Genomic DNA, 16,358 nt, shown 5'->3' with positions numbered 1-16,358 from the left:
CCTGTTAGGTGCCAGGTTCTATGAGAGGCTCTGTGAGGGGTGCTCACCCTCCTCTCCCCTCGAGCTCCCCTTCCCAGCAGCTCTGTATCTGTTGGTGGTTTTGCTGTTGGCGCCGTCTTTTGTGTGCACAGTGTCATCATCTTTAACTCTGCCTGACCCCTGCCATCAGTCACCAAGCCCTGCTCTCTGTCTGTCTGTGTGTCCTTCACAGCTTCACTCCCTCCCATCTCCACTGCCAGTGCCCCAGGTCAGCCCTCCCCAGCTCTGGCCTCAACTGTCGGAACAGGCTCCTCCCTGGTCTCCCTGCCTCCAGGCTGCCTGTCCAGGCCAGCCTCCACATGGTCACCATGGTGATCTTCATGGTGATCTTCAGAAACATAGCCTTCATGTGTGCTCAGAATTGGCAGGTGAACCCTCACACACACACCAATGCACACACTTACCTTCCCAGCCCTCTCTTCCTCCCGCGGCTCCTCAGCACAGGCCATGCCCTCTAGCTGGGCTACTCACTGCACGCAGCAGCACCATGTGCTTGCTCTTGTCTCTGGGCTTCCAGAGCCCAACCTCCTGCACAAAGCCCTCCCTTGGTCTTTCCTGCCCTCCTCGTGCTCTCTGTCTCCCTCAGCCCCGTAGTGCCTGCAGTAGGTTCACAGTGCTCATCTGGCCTCCCTCCCACATCCTGCTTTGTCTTGTCAGCCGCTGCTTTTTTTTTCTTTTCCTCCATTCCAGGCTGGGCTGTAGCTGCTCCCATAAAGGGATCACAGTTTGTGTTCCACGCAGAAGGAGCCCAGAACACTTCCAGGCATATCCTTGGAGCTCAAGACAGGTTGCTCAGCTAGGCCAGAGAAGAGAGGGATCTGCTCATTTCCAGCCCTGCAGGCCTGTTGGCTGTTTTGTGTATTTATGTAGCTTTTAAGTGCAGACTAATAGCTATCATTTATTGCATGCCCACTATGTGCCAGGCACTGTGCCAGGCATTCTATGTGAACTTTCTTATTTACTCCTCCCAACAATCCTATACATCAGGTATCATTATTGTCCTCATTTTACCTGAGAATGGAAGTGAGGCACAGAAATGAACCACAGAGCTTGTTCGGGGTCCATGGTCCTGTTGTTTCTATGTTCTGTCTGCTCTACTACACTGCCTTTCAGAGGCAGGTCTGGAAGTTCAGAGACCAAGTTCAAACCCTGGAGTGTTGGGGTATGAAGTGGCTTGAGATTTTGAATCTTTCCTACCCCATCCCTCCCTTTGCTCAGCATCTTCAAAGCCATGGGGCAGGGCCTGCCAGACGAGGAGCAGGAGAAGCTGCTGCGCATCTGTTCCATTTATACCCAGAGTGGAGAAAACAGCCTGGTGCAGGAGGGCTCTGAGGCCTCCCCCATTGGGAAGTCTCCATATACACTAGACAGCCTGTATTGGAGCGTCAAACCAGCCAGCTCCAGCTTCGGGTCTGAAGCAAAGGCCCAGCAGCAGGAGGAGCAGGGCAGTGTTAATGATGTCAAGGAAGAGGAGAAGGAGGAGAAAGAGGTCTTGCCAGACCAGGTAGAGGAGGAGGAAGAAAATGATGACCAAGAGGAGGAAGAGGAGGATGAAGATGATGATGACGATGTTGAAGATGATGAAGAGGAAGACAGAATGGAGGTGGGGCCTTTCTCTACAGGGCAAGAGTCCCCCACTGCCGAGAATGCTAGGCTTCTGGCCCAGAAAAGAGGAGCTTTGCAGGGCTCTGCATGGCAGGTTAGCTCAGGTAAGAACTACTTTGTCCCCACATGAACTTTTCTCTTTGGCTGGCTCTTGAGGCTTCCTTCTACCCTAGGAAGAGATGGAAAGTAGCAGGAGGTAGCCAATGTGAGACAAGCCTGGAAGGCAGCCTGGTGCATAGATGACAGCTGGTTTCCCCCACCTCTTAGGATGGAGCCTGTGAGTGCCAGGGACCACTGTCAGGCTGCTGGCTACCTCATATAAGAGCACATTCTGAGAGGATGACATGGGTGTGAGCCCTGGGCAGTAACATAGAGGCAGAAGATAGCAAGAAGTAGGGAGTGTGTACGTATATGGTTCTGCACGTGTTTTTCACTTGCAGTGAGACAGTGCTTTCTGTGTATGTGTGTGTGTGCCTCGAGGCTGGCTGGTGGTGAGACAAGATTTTGCCGTGTGTATTAGAAAGAAGGAACCTAGGAGGCCGGGCATTGTGGCTCACGCCTATAATCCCAGCACTTTGGGAGGCCAAGGAGGGTGGATCATGCGGTCAGGAGATCGAGACTATCCTGGCTAACATGGTGAAACCGTGTCTCTACTAAAAATACAAAAAATTAGCCGGGTGTGGTGGCGGGCACCTGTAGTCCCAGCTACTCAGGAAGCTGAGGCAGGAGAATGGCGTGAACCTGGGAGGCAGAGCTTGCAGTGAGCCGAGATCGAGCCACTGCACTCCAGCCTGGGTGACAGAGCGAGACTCTGTCTCAAAAAAAAAAGAAAGAAGGAACCTAGGGCATTAAGTCAGAGAAACAGGAAGTGAGATCACAAGAGAGAATAAGGAATGCTGTGATTTTTAGGTGAGCACACAAATTAGTGAGGCCAAAGCTAGGAAGAGACTGCAGGGAGGGTTAGTGATAGGGATCTGCTCTTCCTTTTGAGTACCCTTGCTTAAGTTAATGAACAGGAACCTCGGAGGCTGGAACACCCAGAAGGGATGACAGAACAGCATGGTGTCGGTGTGCTGAAGTCTGGGGAGGGAGGGAGAACAGCTGGGCCTGTGTGATGTGGGGTATGCAGTGGCAGAGAGTGAGAGGGGAGGCAGTGAATGAGTTTATAGAGAAAGATACTATGGCCTTTGTTTGTCCTTGTATGGACAGGGTGGAAGCACTGGAACATAAAACATAAAGTCTGTCTCTCTGTGTGTGTGTATAAGCGTGTGCCTATACCTGCTGGCCAAAGCATAGCCCAGTGACAAATAACTTAGGGCAAGGAGGGCTGTGTTGGGGGGTCTTTGTAAATATTGAAAGGGAGGGGCATTGACATAAGCAGAATTGTGTGTGCGTGTGCGTGCGTGTGTGTGTGTGTGTGTGTGTGTGTACAGGAAAAAGGGAAAAGTAGGAGCAGTTAAAGAAGTCATGGCCAAGCAGTCTGTCGTACAGCTTTGTGAAGAGGAGGCAGGGTTGCTGAAATCCATGAGGGCTAATAGGTAATCTGTGTGAGAGAGAAGTGACAGCATTGAGGTTGGCGGCAATGGAGGGGTAGTGGGAACAGGCAGTGAGATACAGCCATCCAGAGATGGCCTGTATGTTCACACCATCAGTGGGGACATGTACAAGGGTATCAGGCTAAAGAGGCAGGGGTAGTGATGTAGACAGTGTTGGGGATATTAGTGATGATAGAGAGATGATCGGGTCAGTGACAGAGCCTATATAGGTAATGGCCCCTGTGCATGAAGGTGTCTCTGTATCATGGAGTAATGCAGGACATTAAGACAGGCACAACTTCCAGTAAGAGAGCCAGGAGAGGGGGATGGACAAGTAGAGGAACAGTCCTTCCTGAGGAGCTCTGGGTTACATAAAAAGCTGGTCCAGGGTTGACACATTATAGAATGCCAGGGGCATTATGACAGGGAGAATTCTTTGAGTACCAGGGAGATGCAGAAGGCCAGAAATGGAATCTACATGGAATGCACCGGTGAAGGCTTCATTTGAAAACACTTCATTTGAAAACACTTGTGGAAGGATGGGGAGGGACATTTAATATAATACTGTGTGGTAGTTATCTCAGTGATAGGACAGAGGGGGATGGGGGATGCCCGGCATCCCCATTCTAAAGTGGAGCATCTGTATGTGGGGGGAAGTGAGTTGTGAATGTGGAAAGTCCTAGAACGTTAACTCTTTCCCTCTCTCCTTTGCCATTGCTCCTTCTGTGTGTACACATGTGTGGGGAGGTAGGAACAGGAAGATTCCTGGTTGTATGCCAGTGAATGAGGGGTGTGGGAGGCAGGGAGTGAACAGGACAGTCACTGAGTGAAGGGCTTGTGTATGTGTGCTTCTGTATACATATTTGGGTGGCTGTGAGGGGTGGGATGTGTGGTGAGACAGCCGTTCCCTAGAAAAGGGGTGTACCTTGTGCATCTTGGGGCAAGAACTACAGGCAGGGGAACATATTGTCTCAGGGAGTCCACCCTGAGATGGGCATGGGGGTGTGTGTGTATTTCTGCATTAAGAAAATATGTGGTATTCAAACAGGCAGGGGAGTGTGTGTGTAGATTTGTAGGAAATCTAGGTCGTTCAGCTACTCTGAGGTACTGGTGGGTTTGGGGTTTGTGGGGGAGGTGCTTTGGGGATTCTGGGACATCCAGACCCTCCATGATGTGTCCCTGTGTGTGTGTCTACAGACAGGGAAATAGGGGTGAGGATGAGAAGTTGAAGCAGTGATACAGCCAGGTCAGAAGTTGTTGTTTGTGTCCGTGTGGAACATGCCTGGGGAAGTAGGAAAAGAGCAAAGAGGGACAAAAATGTCTATAGTTGTATACTTGTATATGTAAGCACATAGAGGGGGAGAAGGACCGTAAAGAATGTGTGGTGAAGCACTCTGGTGGAGAGGGGCTCATGAGAAGTGATACCGAGAGCAGCGAAGCTGGAGATCCTGAGAGAGCCCACCCGTGCTAAGTGGGGTGGGTGGATGGACAGGGTGAGCAGGCCTGTGCACCAGTCGGAGAACCAGCTCATCAGCCCAGTCTTGCCACTTCCCTTTGCTCCACAGAAGACGTGCGATGGGACACATTTCCCCTAGGCCGAATGCCAGGTCAGACCGAGGACCCAGCAGAGCTCATGCTGGAGAATTATGACACCATGTATCTTTTGGACCAGCCTGTGCTAGAGCAGCGGCTGGAACCCTCAACATGCAAGACTGAGTGAGTGCCCATGGCAACAGGATTTCTCACCCCCTTTCTCTGCCACCTGTGGGAGGGAGAGAAGACAAGGTGAGGTGGGTGGGGGAGGTAGCTGTCCCCAGTCAGGGCCTAAATGAGTGAAGTGTAAGCCCCAGTCCCTGGCTGGGCCCTTGCCAGCTCTCCCTGTCCCTCGTGTGGGGAGCCAGTGAAGTAGCCACACACAGCTGGGCTTGGCATCCCTCTCAGATTGCATTCAGTTTGTACTTATGGATGGACGTGTGTGTGTGTGTGCACGCGCACACACACATTTTGGGAGGAGAAGGGTCCATAGCTTTCAGCAGATTCTCTAACTGGTCCACCACTCCTAAAAAGTCAAAAATAGATGCTCTCATCCAGCTTTTTCATGTTCCTGAGGAGAAAACTGAGGCCCAGAAAGGGGAAGGAATTTGTCCAATGGTGCACAGAGTAATCAGTAGGCCTCCCCACACTGTCCAGGCACCTTGGTAGCAAGGCCTGCACAGGGCTTCATGCTCTCCCTCAAAACTCACCTCTGGATCACAGGCGTGGGATCCCTTGGGTCACCAGGGAGCCAGGAAACAAGCAGCCCTTGCTGAGGGGCTATGCTAGTAACACAAAGGAGCCCATGCAAAGGGCCTGTACATTCCAGAATGCTGGGCCATTCTGACCAGAGAATCCTGTGAGTACTAGAGAGGAACCCCTGCGGGCCCCTGAAACTGAATCTTTCTCTTTGCTGCCTGCCCACTCCCTGGGAGATGAACCCCTCTTCATCTGGGCATTCTGGGAAAGGGCTATAGAATCCAGGGGCCCCAGAAGCAGGCCAGACCCAAGGCAATACCATGGACTCTGTCCAAGGCCACGGGCCAGCAGGCCTCTTGGAGAGGAGAGGTGGCAGCTGGGGAAGCCAGGAGATCTGTAGTTGGGAGCGGGATTCACATGTCTGAGAGAGAGGTGCCCTTAGCCCTCCTTCCCAACCAGCCTGGCCCTGGGTAAGAATGGCTTATTGAGTACCATGGATATCAAGGGTGAAGTGTGGGCAGCTGGAGCTGTTCAGTCAAGAAGGAAGCTGATTCAGCCCAGCTCCCACACCCACTGTAGTAGGGAGGTTTCCTCTGCTGTGGAGGGGCATGCCCACCCCTGCTTCTTGTCTCAGCTCCACCCCTGACTTGGCTATGTGGCCTTGGGCAAGTCCATTCCCATCTCTGGGCCTCAGTTAACTTGTCTGTAAGACTGTGGGTGATGGGAGGTGGTGGGACTAGATTATCCGTAAGGGTTCTTTCAGCTGCAGTAGTGTAACCATGGATCTGCCTGAGGGTAGGGTGATGGCTTTGCTCTCAGCTGTCACCCTCACCCAGCTGGAAGGACCTTGACTTGCGGGAAGCAGGGGAAGCAAGAGTGTTATGAGCAGGGCCAGGGAGAATGAGGGCAGAGCCACCCTCCCTAAAGCAATCTTGCAATCGTGGCCCTAGTCTTATAGCCCAAGCCTTGGGCCCCTTAACCAGCTATTGGGTGTGGGAGGGATCCAGGCCCCCAAGCTCTAAGGCCTTGAAAGGATGCCCTGTTAAGGCAGCTACTTTCAATGTCTTGGGAGTCAGGTTATGTGGGGCCCCCTCCCCTACCTCAACCCAAACAGCTCTGCTTTAATTTGGTTTATCTCCTAGGGCTCTGCATAAAGCTTCATTTGAAAAGTTCTTGCCTCCTTCCCTCCCTTCCTCAACTGAGGAGAGGGCCAGTCCAACCCTGGGGCCCACACGAAGTCGTTTCTTGGATTTGCTCCAGTCTCTTTGTAAAGCCAGGCAGGAGAGTGGGCCCATCCCACAGATACACACATGTCAAGCACTCTTGGCCCTTCCAGAGCCTAAAGCTGCCTCCTTCCCTGACTGACCTCCCACTCTTTCCTCAGCACCTTGGGCCTGAGCTGTGGTGTCGGCAGTGGCAACTGCAGCAACAGCAGCAGCAGCAACTTCGAGGGCCTTCTCTGGAGCCAGGGGCAGCTGCATGGGCTCAAAACTGGCCTGCAGCTCTTCTGATGGCCATCCCTGGTGCAAGTGTTCATCCAGCCCTGCCAGGGCAACAGCCCACCCCCTAGTACAACTGATGCTCCCTGAGACAACCTGGGAGACAGCCTGGATCAGCCACATCAACTCAGTTGTCCACCACAGGGGAATTTTGAATGTCTTTTGTTTTTGTTTTGTTTTGAAAAATAATAAACAGGCAACTGTAGTTTTGGTGTTTGTGAGATGAAGAGGGTGGGTGCTGGGGCAGACCAGTATAGTTTTCTCTTTACTGTGGAGGCTCCAGACAAGGCTTTGACCAGGAGCTAGGTCCTGAGGTCCTTTGGGCCTCTGGCTTTGATTGCTCCTATAACCAGGCTCCACCCATATCTTATTCCGGACTCCTCAAACCATTTCTGTTCTCAGCTGTAGTATGAGGCCAAGCTCACTTGGAAGCATCAGGCCCCACAGGCATTGCTGGCTACAGAGCCTAGCGAGTGGCCAGGTGGTTTGCTTAGAGCCTCCCTGACAGTGGGAAGAGCCAGGCCACCTTGCTGCTACCCAGCAGGCTTCCTGCTGTTCTCCACACCTGCCTTCACTATGCACCAAACAGCAGCTGAAAGCCAGAGAGAATATTTTCTTTGTCACTTCTGCACTCTTTTGGCCTAGAAAAGATGAGTGTGGGCTTCCCTGTGATGTGCATTAGAGCCAGAGAAATATCTTAGGGACTGATCCAGAGCCCCTTCTCTATGGTCACCAAATCCCCTCAGAAACTCACCTCATCTTAGAGTGCCTACCACATGTCAGCCCTGAGCTACCAAGAGATAGGGATGAATAAACCATGTTTTCATTCCTTAGAGCCTTCAGCCTGGTGAGGAAGGACAGAGTGACCAAATGATAACCTGATGCCTCTGCTAGGTGCCTTAAGGGATTTCTGTAAATGGCCACACCAAGAAATGATGGAGAGAGCTTATGCTAAGAAAATGCCAAAGAGGAATTTGGTAATAAAACTGCTGTGCTAGAGCCCAGTCAAGGGTTTTAACTTGGATTAGGACCCCCAGAGTGTCTACAACACTTGAAAGGATATACTAAGTATCATTGTGGGTATGTGTATAATCATTTTTCTAGCTTTTATCGAGTTGTCATAGGGATTCATTAGTCCAACAGCCCAGCAGTGTTAAGATCTTTCCTGTGTATGATCCAAGCATTAGGTATGGGCATAGCAGTCTTGTGCAACATCAGTTTCCTTCCAGCTCTTCCCTGTCCTCTCACGATGGCAAATGCTAGAAGTCTGTTGGCATCTTGGAATGGCAGAGCTGGAAGAGTCCTCAAAGAACATATAGGCCACATCTAGTGAAGGAATTTGCAGATGTGTACTCCGGGAGGTACTCCAGTGCCTGCTTTGTGGGGAGATAGGTGCCATAAGCTCTGGGTTCCCATCCAGCACTTCACCAGATTCTTATGTATTGGAATCATATATGAGATTTCTTTGGAAAGATGTTTTTGTTTTGTTTTGTTTTTGTTTTTTTTGAGACAGCCTCACTCTGTCGCCCAGGCTGGAGTACAATGGCACGATCTCGGCTCACTGCAACCTCTACCTCCTGGGTTCAAGTGATTCTCCTGCCTCAGCCTCCCAAGTAGCTGGGATTACAGGTGCCCGCCACCAAGGCCGGCAAATTTTTTTGTATTTTTAGTAGAGATGGGGTTTCGCCATGTTGGCCAGGCTGGTCTCAAACCCCTGACCTCAGGTGATCCACCTGCCTTGGCCTCCCAAAGTGTTGGGATTACAGGCATGAGCCACCGCACCTGGCCAGAAAGATGGGTTTTGCTGCTGAAAATAAATAAATAAATAAGGTCTGGAAGTCACAGTTCTAGTCTACGTTCCCCTACCCCCAATTGTATGCAATGAGACAGTGGGGCAGAAAAAAAAGAAGGGATTTGCCTAAGGCCACAGAGCAAGTTAATAGGTCAGTGTAGATCAGTGTTTTCTAGCAACTGTCAACATCACCTGGGTACTTGTTAGAAATGCAAATTATTGGACCCTATTCCTGACCTGAATCAGAAAGGGTGAGATTGGACAGCAGTCTTTGGCTTAGCAAGCCCTTAAAGTGATTCTGATGCACACTGAGGTTTCAGATGCACTGGTGTACAGGAAAAAGCTCGTCAAAGACCTGGGTTCCAGGCAAGCTCCACCACTTAAGAGGAGCAACCTTGGGCAAATCATGCCAGTTTTTTTCACCTGCAGGGAGATAATATTTGCCTCACATGCGTGTAAGGATTAAAACAGACAATAGATGGGAAAGTGTTGTCTAAAGCATATCATGCTTTGTATGTGTGCGTGGTGTAGGTTCATGCCAGGGTTGGTAAGCCTTGAAATTGGAACTCAGGTCTCTAGATAAATAACCCATTGTCATGCTTTCCCCTGGCCCTCAAAGACTGATCTAAAATGAGGAGCAGACTACATGAGCTCATTTCTAGTCCAGGTCCAGAGAGTAAGAGCCAAGGGTCGTTCTTGGCTGGTATCCTTCTGGAACCTGGGAGTTCTGAGGCCAGGTTGAAGGGCTTCAGATGGCAGGGATTGGTGGGTGGGGAGTGGAGCTGTCAGGAAGCAACCTTACTTAGCCTAGTGCCCATGGACCTTTTCTTTCTGATTAGAGATAAGAGACTGATTAGAAAGTCTGAACTGCAGACAATTTTCATTTTTGTTTTTATTTTTGGAGACAAGGTCTTGCTCTGTTGCACAGGCTCGAATGCAGTGGCACAATCATGGGCCACTGCAGCCTCCAATTACTGGGCTCAAGCGATCCTCCCACCTCAGCCTCCTGAGTAGCTGGGACTACAGGTGTTCACCACCACACCTGGCTAATTTTTGAATTTTTTGTAGAGACAGGGGTCCTTCTGTGTTGCTCAGGCTGGTCTCAAACTCCTGGCCTCAAGTGATTTTCCTGTCTCAGCCTCTACAGTGCTGGAATTATAGGTATGAGCCACCGTCCCCAGCCTGAAATGCACACATTTAACTGGGAAACAGCGGATAGGGGTCAAGGAAAGAGAGCATAGATGATATTATTATTCAAGAACAGTAATTCAGAGATTCCCCTCTGATAGATAATTCATTAGTGGCAAAGAACATGGTTCCCGCGCCCAAGGAACTCCCTGTTTTGTGGTAGAGACGATGTGCCAAAGTGAGTGACAAGAGCTAAGAGGTATTGCTCAATATTCCTGCAAGGCCCACTGTTGGGAGGGACTAACAGTGGCTTGACTAGGGGGTTGGACAGCTTGATAGAGGAGGTGACATTGGCACTGGGTCTTCAAAGGCAAGACTACTAGTCAGAACAAGGAGTAGAAGGAAGGTCAAAGTCTGGAGAGGTTGAGAAAGCATGGTTGGGGGCACCAATGCAGGGTACAGGATAATTGGAACGTGGTGATATGAAGGACTTGGTATTACATGCGGCCTGAGGGGAGGTGGAGAGGGATATGACCAGACTAGTTCATTTTCCACCTGAGATTAGGGCAGAAGCACTGGACGTTTGTTTGTTGTTGTTGTTGTTGTTTTTTGTTTGTTTGTTTTGAGACGGAGTCTCGCTCTGCCACCCAGGCTGGAGTGCAGTGGCGCAATCTCGGCTCACTGCAAGCTCAGCCTCCCGGGTTCACGCCATTCTCCTGCCTCAGCCTCTCCGAGTAGCTGGGACTACAGGCGCCCGCCACCACGCCCGGCTAATTTTTTGTATTTTTTTAGTAGAGACGGTGTTTCACTGTGGTCTCGATCTCCTGACCTCGTGATCCGCCCGCCTCGGCCTCCCAAAGTGCTGGGATTACAAGCGTGAGCCACCGCACCCGGCCCTGGACGTTTGTTGATTGTCCCTTCTTGGAATTCTAGTTCTTACCACTCTCCTTACCCTCATGCTGACACTGCCCTCCAAGGAAGTCTTAATGTCTTACTTTATTCTCTGAGTGTGCTTCATTCCCCCACTGAGTGGAAGTTCCCCAAGATGGACTATTCCTCTTCTGTCTGCCTAGCTTAGTATAGGCCAGACCCCTATCCAGTACTCAGTAAGAACTTGATACATGTATGCCCGAGGAATGTGACAGGAAGAGTAGGAGACAGAACAGGAAAAAGGTGGGGAGAGATAAGCACTCTTAGTCCTGTGGAGGATGATAACAAAAAAAGATTCTCAGATTCACAAATAGCCTCTTCTAAAGGCTCGTAGACTGGGCTCTGCTGCAACCATCATGGCTACCTCTACCTTTAGAATGAGACTGGCCTGGAGCGAGGTGGAGGGTGGGTAGGAGGCTCCAGAGAGAAGAACCAACTCCACTGTGATAAAGGGCTTACCGGCCTGGGAGTCATGAGGCCTGGGCTTCCAGTACCTGCCTTTGCCACTAATTCTGTTAGGCCTTGGTCAGATCTCTTCAGTGCTCTTGGAGCCTCAGTTCACGCACTATACCCTGAAGGGGTTGATGCAGCTGAGCGCTCTTGAGTGTGAAGTGTAGAACAGTAGGCTCCTTTTGGCTCCGATATTCTGGCTGAGACAGCAGATGATGTATCTTTGGACCTGAGGCTATTCAGGGGAGAAACTACAGGCTGCGTACAAAAATTAAGTCTGGGCCCTGGGCCCACCACTTGGTTCTGACTGGTGGGCAAAAGCAGGCCCAGCCCTGCCCTGTGGGGAGCACCAGTTTGATTAGCACTTGGAACTGTTAGTCTTCAGAATTTTGAGGACATATACTTACTGTGGTAAAATTCAGATGAACACATTTGGGGAAATCCCTGCCTTTATAGTTTATCTCAAAATATAAGTTGCAAGGACATAAATCTAATACTTTAGGAGCAAACTAGAGTATATGTATATGTTTGTGTGGTATGGCTTTTGTTGTTGTTGTTTTTTGTTTCTTTGTTTTTTGAGATGGAGTCTCACTGTGTCGCCCAGGCTGGAGTGCAGTAGCATGATCTCGGCTTACTGCAACCTCCAACTCTTGGATTCAAGCAATTCTCCTGCCTCAGCCTCCCAAGTAGCTGGGATTACAGGCGCGTGCCAAGACACCCGGCTAATTTTTGTAGTTTTAGTAGAGACAGGGTTTCGCCAGTTGGCCAGGCTGGTCTCGAACTCCTGACCTCAGGTGATCCGCCTGCTTTGCCTCCCAAAGTGCTGGGATTACAGGCATGAGCCACCATGCCCGGCCCATTGTTGTTGGTATTCTTAAAGAAACAGAGCCATGAGTGGTTAGTAGACAAATAGTTTATGCAGTAAATAACTGTGGTTACAGTTCATTGTTGTCAGCAATACAGCATTTTCCATCACAATTATAGGTGAAACAAAACCTCATGAAGTAGTCATAGCACATTCATGCTAGTGAGAGCATATTACAAAGCAATGCACGTGCATTATAGGGGCAGACAAAACTGGGGAAGGGCTATATTTTCACTCACCTCTGGTTAACTTTGTGTATTTTGTCATTAAGACTTACATTATGTTTGGGTCAAACAAAAAACCCAAAGAGATTTTATAAAAGTTTACAACCATTAAACAGTATTGTTTAATCCCACAAATGGATAAAGCAAACTACTATAGCTCAACAATACACAAACCAGGACTAAAAATAGTCAGTCTACCATACAATAGATATTGAATATGCTGAGTCTTTACAAAGGCATTGACTATTTTAGACAAGCAGGTTCCAGAAATACACTTGTTTGTTTCCAATGAGAACTAACTGTAGTGCCATTTCAGTTGAAGACTATGCACTCCTTAGTGTCAGACGCGAGGATAAGCAAACTAGGGGAAGGCAGAGGAGGGTTAGGAGGGAGACCTGAGCAGACTCTTTGGACAGCTCAGCATTACTTTCTCTGTGCAGATCCCGACCTGGTTCACAAAGCAGAACAAAGTGCATTGAAATTTTTGGCCCTCAAAAAGGGCATTTGTACAAAGTCCCATAGTCCCATACTTACAGCACAGATTGAATGGTAACTGAGTGCCTCTCAAAATGAACTCTTCTATGTTAGAAGAAAACTCAGGGCCAAAGGTTAATGGAAATCAGTGTTTGAATTACTGTATAAAGATAATTTATTCCAAAATAGAAAAAAATGAATTTTAGAGAAGTATTCTCCTGGAAACTAGCAGGAGGTGGGCAGAGAGAGAGGGGGAGAGAGGATCATGCTATGTGTTTTATTACTTAGAAGAAGAAAAGTTTTGTAGACCATTTCCATAAGGCATCTGTCATTCTCCCATACCTGGCACCTTAAGAGAGAGTGCAATGGCTCGATATTACCTTTGAAAAGGCTTCTTTTCCTTTGAGTTGTCTTAACAGAAAGGGTGCCCTGGATTGACCATGCCACTCCGGGGTCACACTTCTCCTTTAGATCAAAATGAAAACAACAAAATCACAAAAAGAAGAAAAAAATCAGAAAAGCTACAAAATTGAAGGCCTCAACAGGCACAGACTTGCTATGAGGTCAGAAAATCAGTGAAATAAGTAAAATTACAAAGCACCTCTTGCAAAATATACTGTTTCTTGAAAACCACACAAAACGCTTTGTAGTAACCCCTGCTGAGTGCTTAGAGGTAAGTATCCTGAAGGACACATGCTTAGTCCCATGAAGGAAGCTTGATTTTATTATCAAGGCAGCCGAGGGGGTCCCAATGCTTCTTTGTTATTTGCTGTTTTATAATTACAGACAAAATGGAAAGTCAAGAAGTGCGTAGACCTCAATATAAAGAAAATGTTTCTCTAATAACTAGGAACCATGCTGTATTTATGTGTTCATAGTTGTATAGCTCCATTTGTAGATTCTTGCAGATGAGTCACTAACACTGACACTTTTTACACAAAATCCCTTTTGCAAGGACATATTAAATTTAATAGGCTAAAGAGAACTTATGCAATATAATGCTTGAAATTGTACACATGATAGCTGTGCAGTGGTAATAAAGAGGCCTTGAAAAATTGTTTTTGTCTATAAGTTACTACTGCCCTTTAGAAATAAAAGCTCCCTCACAACCCCTGAGCTACTTCCCTGTGACACACAGTGCCACAAACCTCATGGTGATTCATTGCCAAACCTAGCTTAAGATGAGTTTTGTACATTTGTTTCTATACAATCAGGAAAAAAAGAGATACAATTTGTATCAACAAAAGGTCATTTCTGGTTATTTGAGGCATTGCTCCTAGCCGCTTTTGGTTCATACCAAAAAGAAGAATGAGAGGAGAATGACAATCGTTTTTAGTAAATCAGAAATACATATGCTGCCTTAAAAAATATTTTCTGTATTGGGAGGAGCTTACACACTTTCCGAGTACTAAATATGAACATGTTCAAGACAAATTGTAGGTGACAAGATGAATCTTGTGCTTCTCTGTAAATTGTACAGCTAGTGGATAGTGTGGTGCCATTCATGATCTTGGTAGGAAGATGAACTAACTGGCACATAGGCAGTAGCGTCATCTGAGATTGTCAAATACCCTGATTTAGACACGGGTCCGATTTAGAAAGTCCAAGAAGTTGAAGGTATGAAATGGTGTTTGTGTGAAATAGCAAGCACTGCAGTGGCAACTGGTCACTCTGTGGATCTACCTGATAGAAAATACTTTTACTCTTTTTCAGTATGCTGGGGTATACGAAGATCAGAGGATAGGAGATAGAATGTAAAGCTGTGGTTAACTCAAGTGAAACATTGGTTAAGATGCAGTATTGATCAACTTGGACAGAGACAGAAAGCCAGAAAGCAGCATGCAAGCCATTGTCAAACCACCAGAAACAACCCTGACTACAGCCTCACATTCAGAGTGTTTCACAGTAAGAAACATTTATAGGCAGTGTCACACCTTCTCATGAAGAAACAAAAGGCCAAGGCCCGGCCTTCTCAACTTTCATGAAAAAACGATCATAGAAGTTAGCAATTTCCAGCTCAGGAAATAGTGAGCTGGTCATGGTTCGAAATATTGAAATATACAATGGATTCAAAAAGGGAATTCATTTAGTGCAGCTTAAAAAAAACAATAAACACCTCTTCTAGAGGCATTTAGCTATGAAGTTTTCCACCCTGAGCAAGATACAAGTTGCGCAAATGGTGTCGCCCAAACCAAAAGTCCTGCCGTCTAATAACTCATCTAACAATTATTTAACAGCAAGTGCACTCCGCATGGATTTAAAGTGCATAACTGAGCCAGCTATTAGCAAAGATGCAGTATCCCCTTTTGGAAACTTCCTTTTTCCACAAAGAAAATCCCCCGGTTTTGTTTCCTAGAGAAATTCTGTTCCACCAGTGATTGACCTTATTACCCAAAGGGTGGACAGGAAGAGAAAGTGGATACATGGCTGTGCACTGTCCTCCATTACATTTCATCCAATGATGTTGAATACTGCATAGGTCAGAAGTCCAAAGAGCATCCAATAGTCCCTCCTTGAGTGAAGCTTTTTTATTCACCATTTAATGCCACATGGGTTTGGCCATCTCTCCTGGGATAAGGGAAGTGGATTGTGGTAGTAAGTCCCCTGGTCCTTGTCAAACTCTTCTGAGCTTGTGTAGCACACACGTACTATGCTTGGAACTTGAGCTTAACCATCAGTTTCTCTGCAGAAGACTGCAACCTGATCCCTAATTTGCTAAGGTGAAGAGACTTGGAAGGAGAACTGTTAATAAATGTTGGCAGGTAAAATGTGCAAAGGAAACAGAGTTGCTTTGCTCTGGTACCTAAGAAAGCAATGTTCAAATATTGCCATATAATTTCACTCTCATAACTAGTTGAAACTATGAAATGTGACTTAAAATCATCAAGTCAGATTAGTGACCTATACAGCTATAGACGAAGGACCGTGTAGAGCCTATCCTCTCATTATCGCCATATAAAAGGTTATACAGAGATACACACACATCTCAAACCAAATATATATATTCATACATGCAATATAATTGCTAATAATAGATTTAAAATATAGTTCTAGAAGCTTCAATATGACCCTATAGCTTCGTTAATAAAGATTGAATGATCAGATATCCATGCAATAAAGTATGCATTTACTTTTAAATAGCTTTAAATATTTCTATTAGAAAAAACCTAAAAGGTTAATTCAACATATGATCTGATCCTGATGCTTTTGCTCTCTAAATTGGATATATCATCCATACTTTGTAATATAGAATATGTGACTACGAAAACTCTGATAGGCTGGGCGCAGTGGCTCACACCTGTAATCCCAGCACTTTAGGAGGCTGAGGCGGGCGGATCACTTGAGGCCAGGAGTTTGAGACCAGCCTGGCCAACATGGTGAACCCCCGTCTCTACTAAAAATACAAAAATTAGCCGGGCATGGTGGTGCACGCCTGTAATCTCAGCTACCTGGGAGGCTGAGGCCATAGAATCACTTAAACCCTGGAGGCGGAGGTTGCAGTGAGCAGAGATAGTGCCACTGCATTCCAGCCTGTGTAACAGAGTGAGACTCTGTCTCAAAAAAAAAAAAAAAAAAAAAAAAAAA

The 16,358-nt window shown here is 47.6% G+C and overlaps 2 protein-coding genes across 3 annotated transcripts in view; one reads left to right on the top strand and one right to left on the bottom strand.

Annotated features, from left to right (window-relative positions):
* Window positions 1–6: 6 nt before the first annotated feature.
* Window positions 7–7,490, top strand: LAS1L (LAS1 like ribosome biogenesis factor). 2 transcript variants are annotated; one of them, XM_032757076.2, is made up of 3 exons: window positions 7–1,748; window positions 4,748–4,895; window positions 6,796–7,490. In XM_032757076.2, the coding sequence occupies exons 1-3, from the start codon at window positions 1,271–1,273 to the stop codon at window positions 6,920–6,922; spliced, it is 753 nt and encodes a 250-aa protein (XP_032612967.1). In that variant the 5' UTR covers window positions 7–1,270; the 3' UTR covers window positions 6,923–7,490. The 2 variants fall into 2 exon arrangements, with proteins under 2 accessions (XP_032612967.1, XP_032612966.1); XM_032757075.2 differs by having other exon boundaries at window positions 4,745–4,895; window positions 6,796–7,485.
* A 4,215-nt stretch (window positions 7,491–11,705) lies between these two features.
* The window catches only part of ZC3H12B (zinc finger CCCH-type containing 12B), a 444,060-nt gene continuing 439,407 nt past the window's right edge, over window positions 11,706–16,358 (bottom strand). Inside the window, exon 10 of the mRNA XM_058441401.1 lies at window positions 11,706–16,358. This exon is cut by the window's right edge and continues 1,843 nt beyond it. The gene's annotated coding sequence lies outside the window, so the exon portion shown is untranslated.

Source organism: Hylobates moloch, unplaced genomic scaffold (genome assembly GCF_009828535.3).
Source record: "Hylobates moloch isolate HMO894 unplaced genomic scaffold, HMol_V3 SCAFFOLD_7, whole genome shotgun sequence".
Taxonomy (NCBI): Eukaryota; Metazoa; Chordata; class Mammalia; order Primates; family Hylobatidae; genus Hylobates; species Hylobates moloch.
Note: the sequence above shows the minus strand (reverse complement) of the source record. Positions and strands in the feature narration are given on the sequence as shown.

Bases quoted from the DNA above. Each gene is read 5' to 3' on its own strand.
- LAS1L (XM_032757075.2), top strand. From the start codon at position 1,271: ATGGGGCAGGGCCTGCCAGACGAGGAGCAGGAGAAGCTGCTGCGCATC. The intron at 1,749-4,744 runs GTAAGAACTACT...TTTGCTCCACAG, and splicing joins TGCATGGCAGGTTAGCTCAG to AAGACGTGCGATGGGACACA. The intron at 4,896-6,795 runs GTGAGTGCCCAT...CTCTTTCCTCAG, and splicing joins CCCTCAACATGCAAGACTGA to CACCTTGGGCCTGAGCTGTG.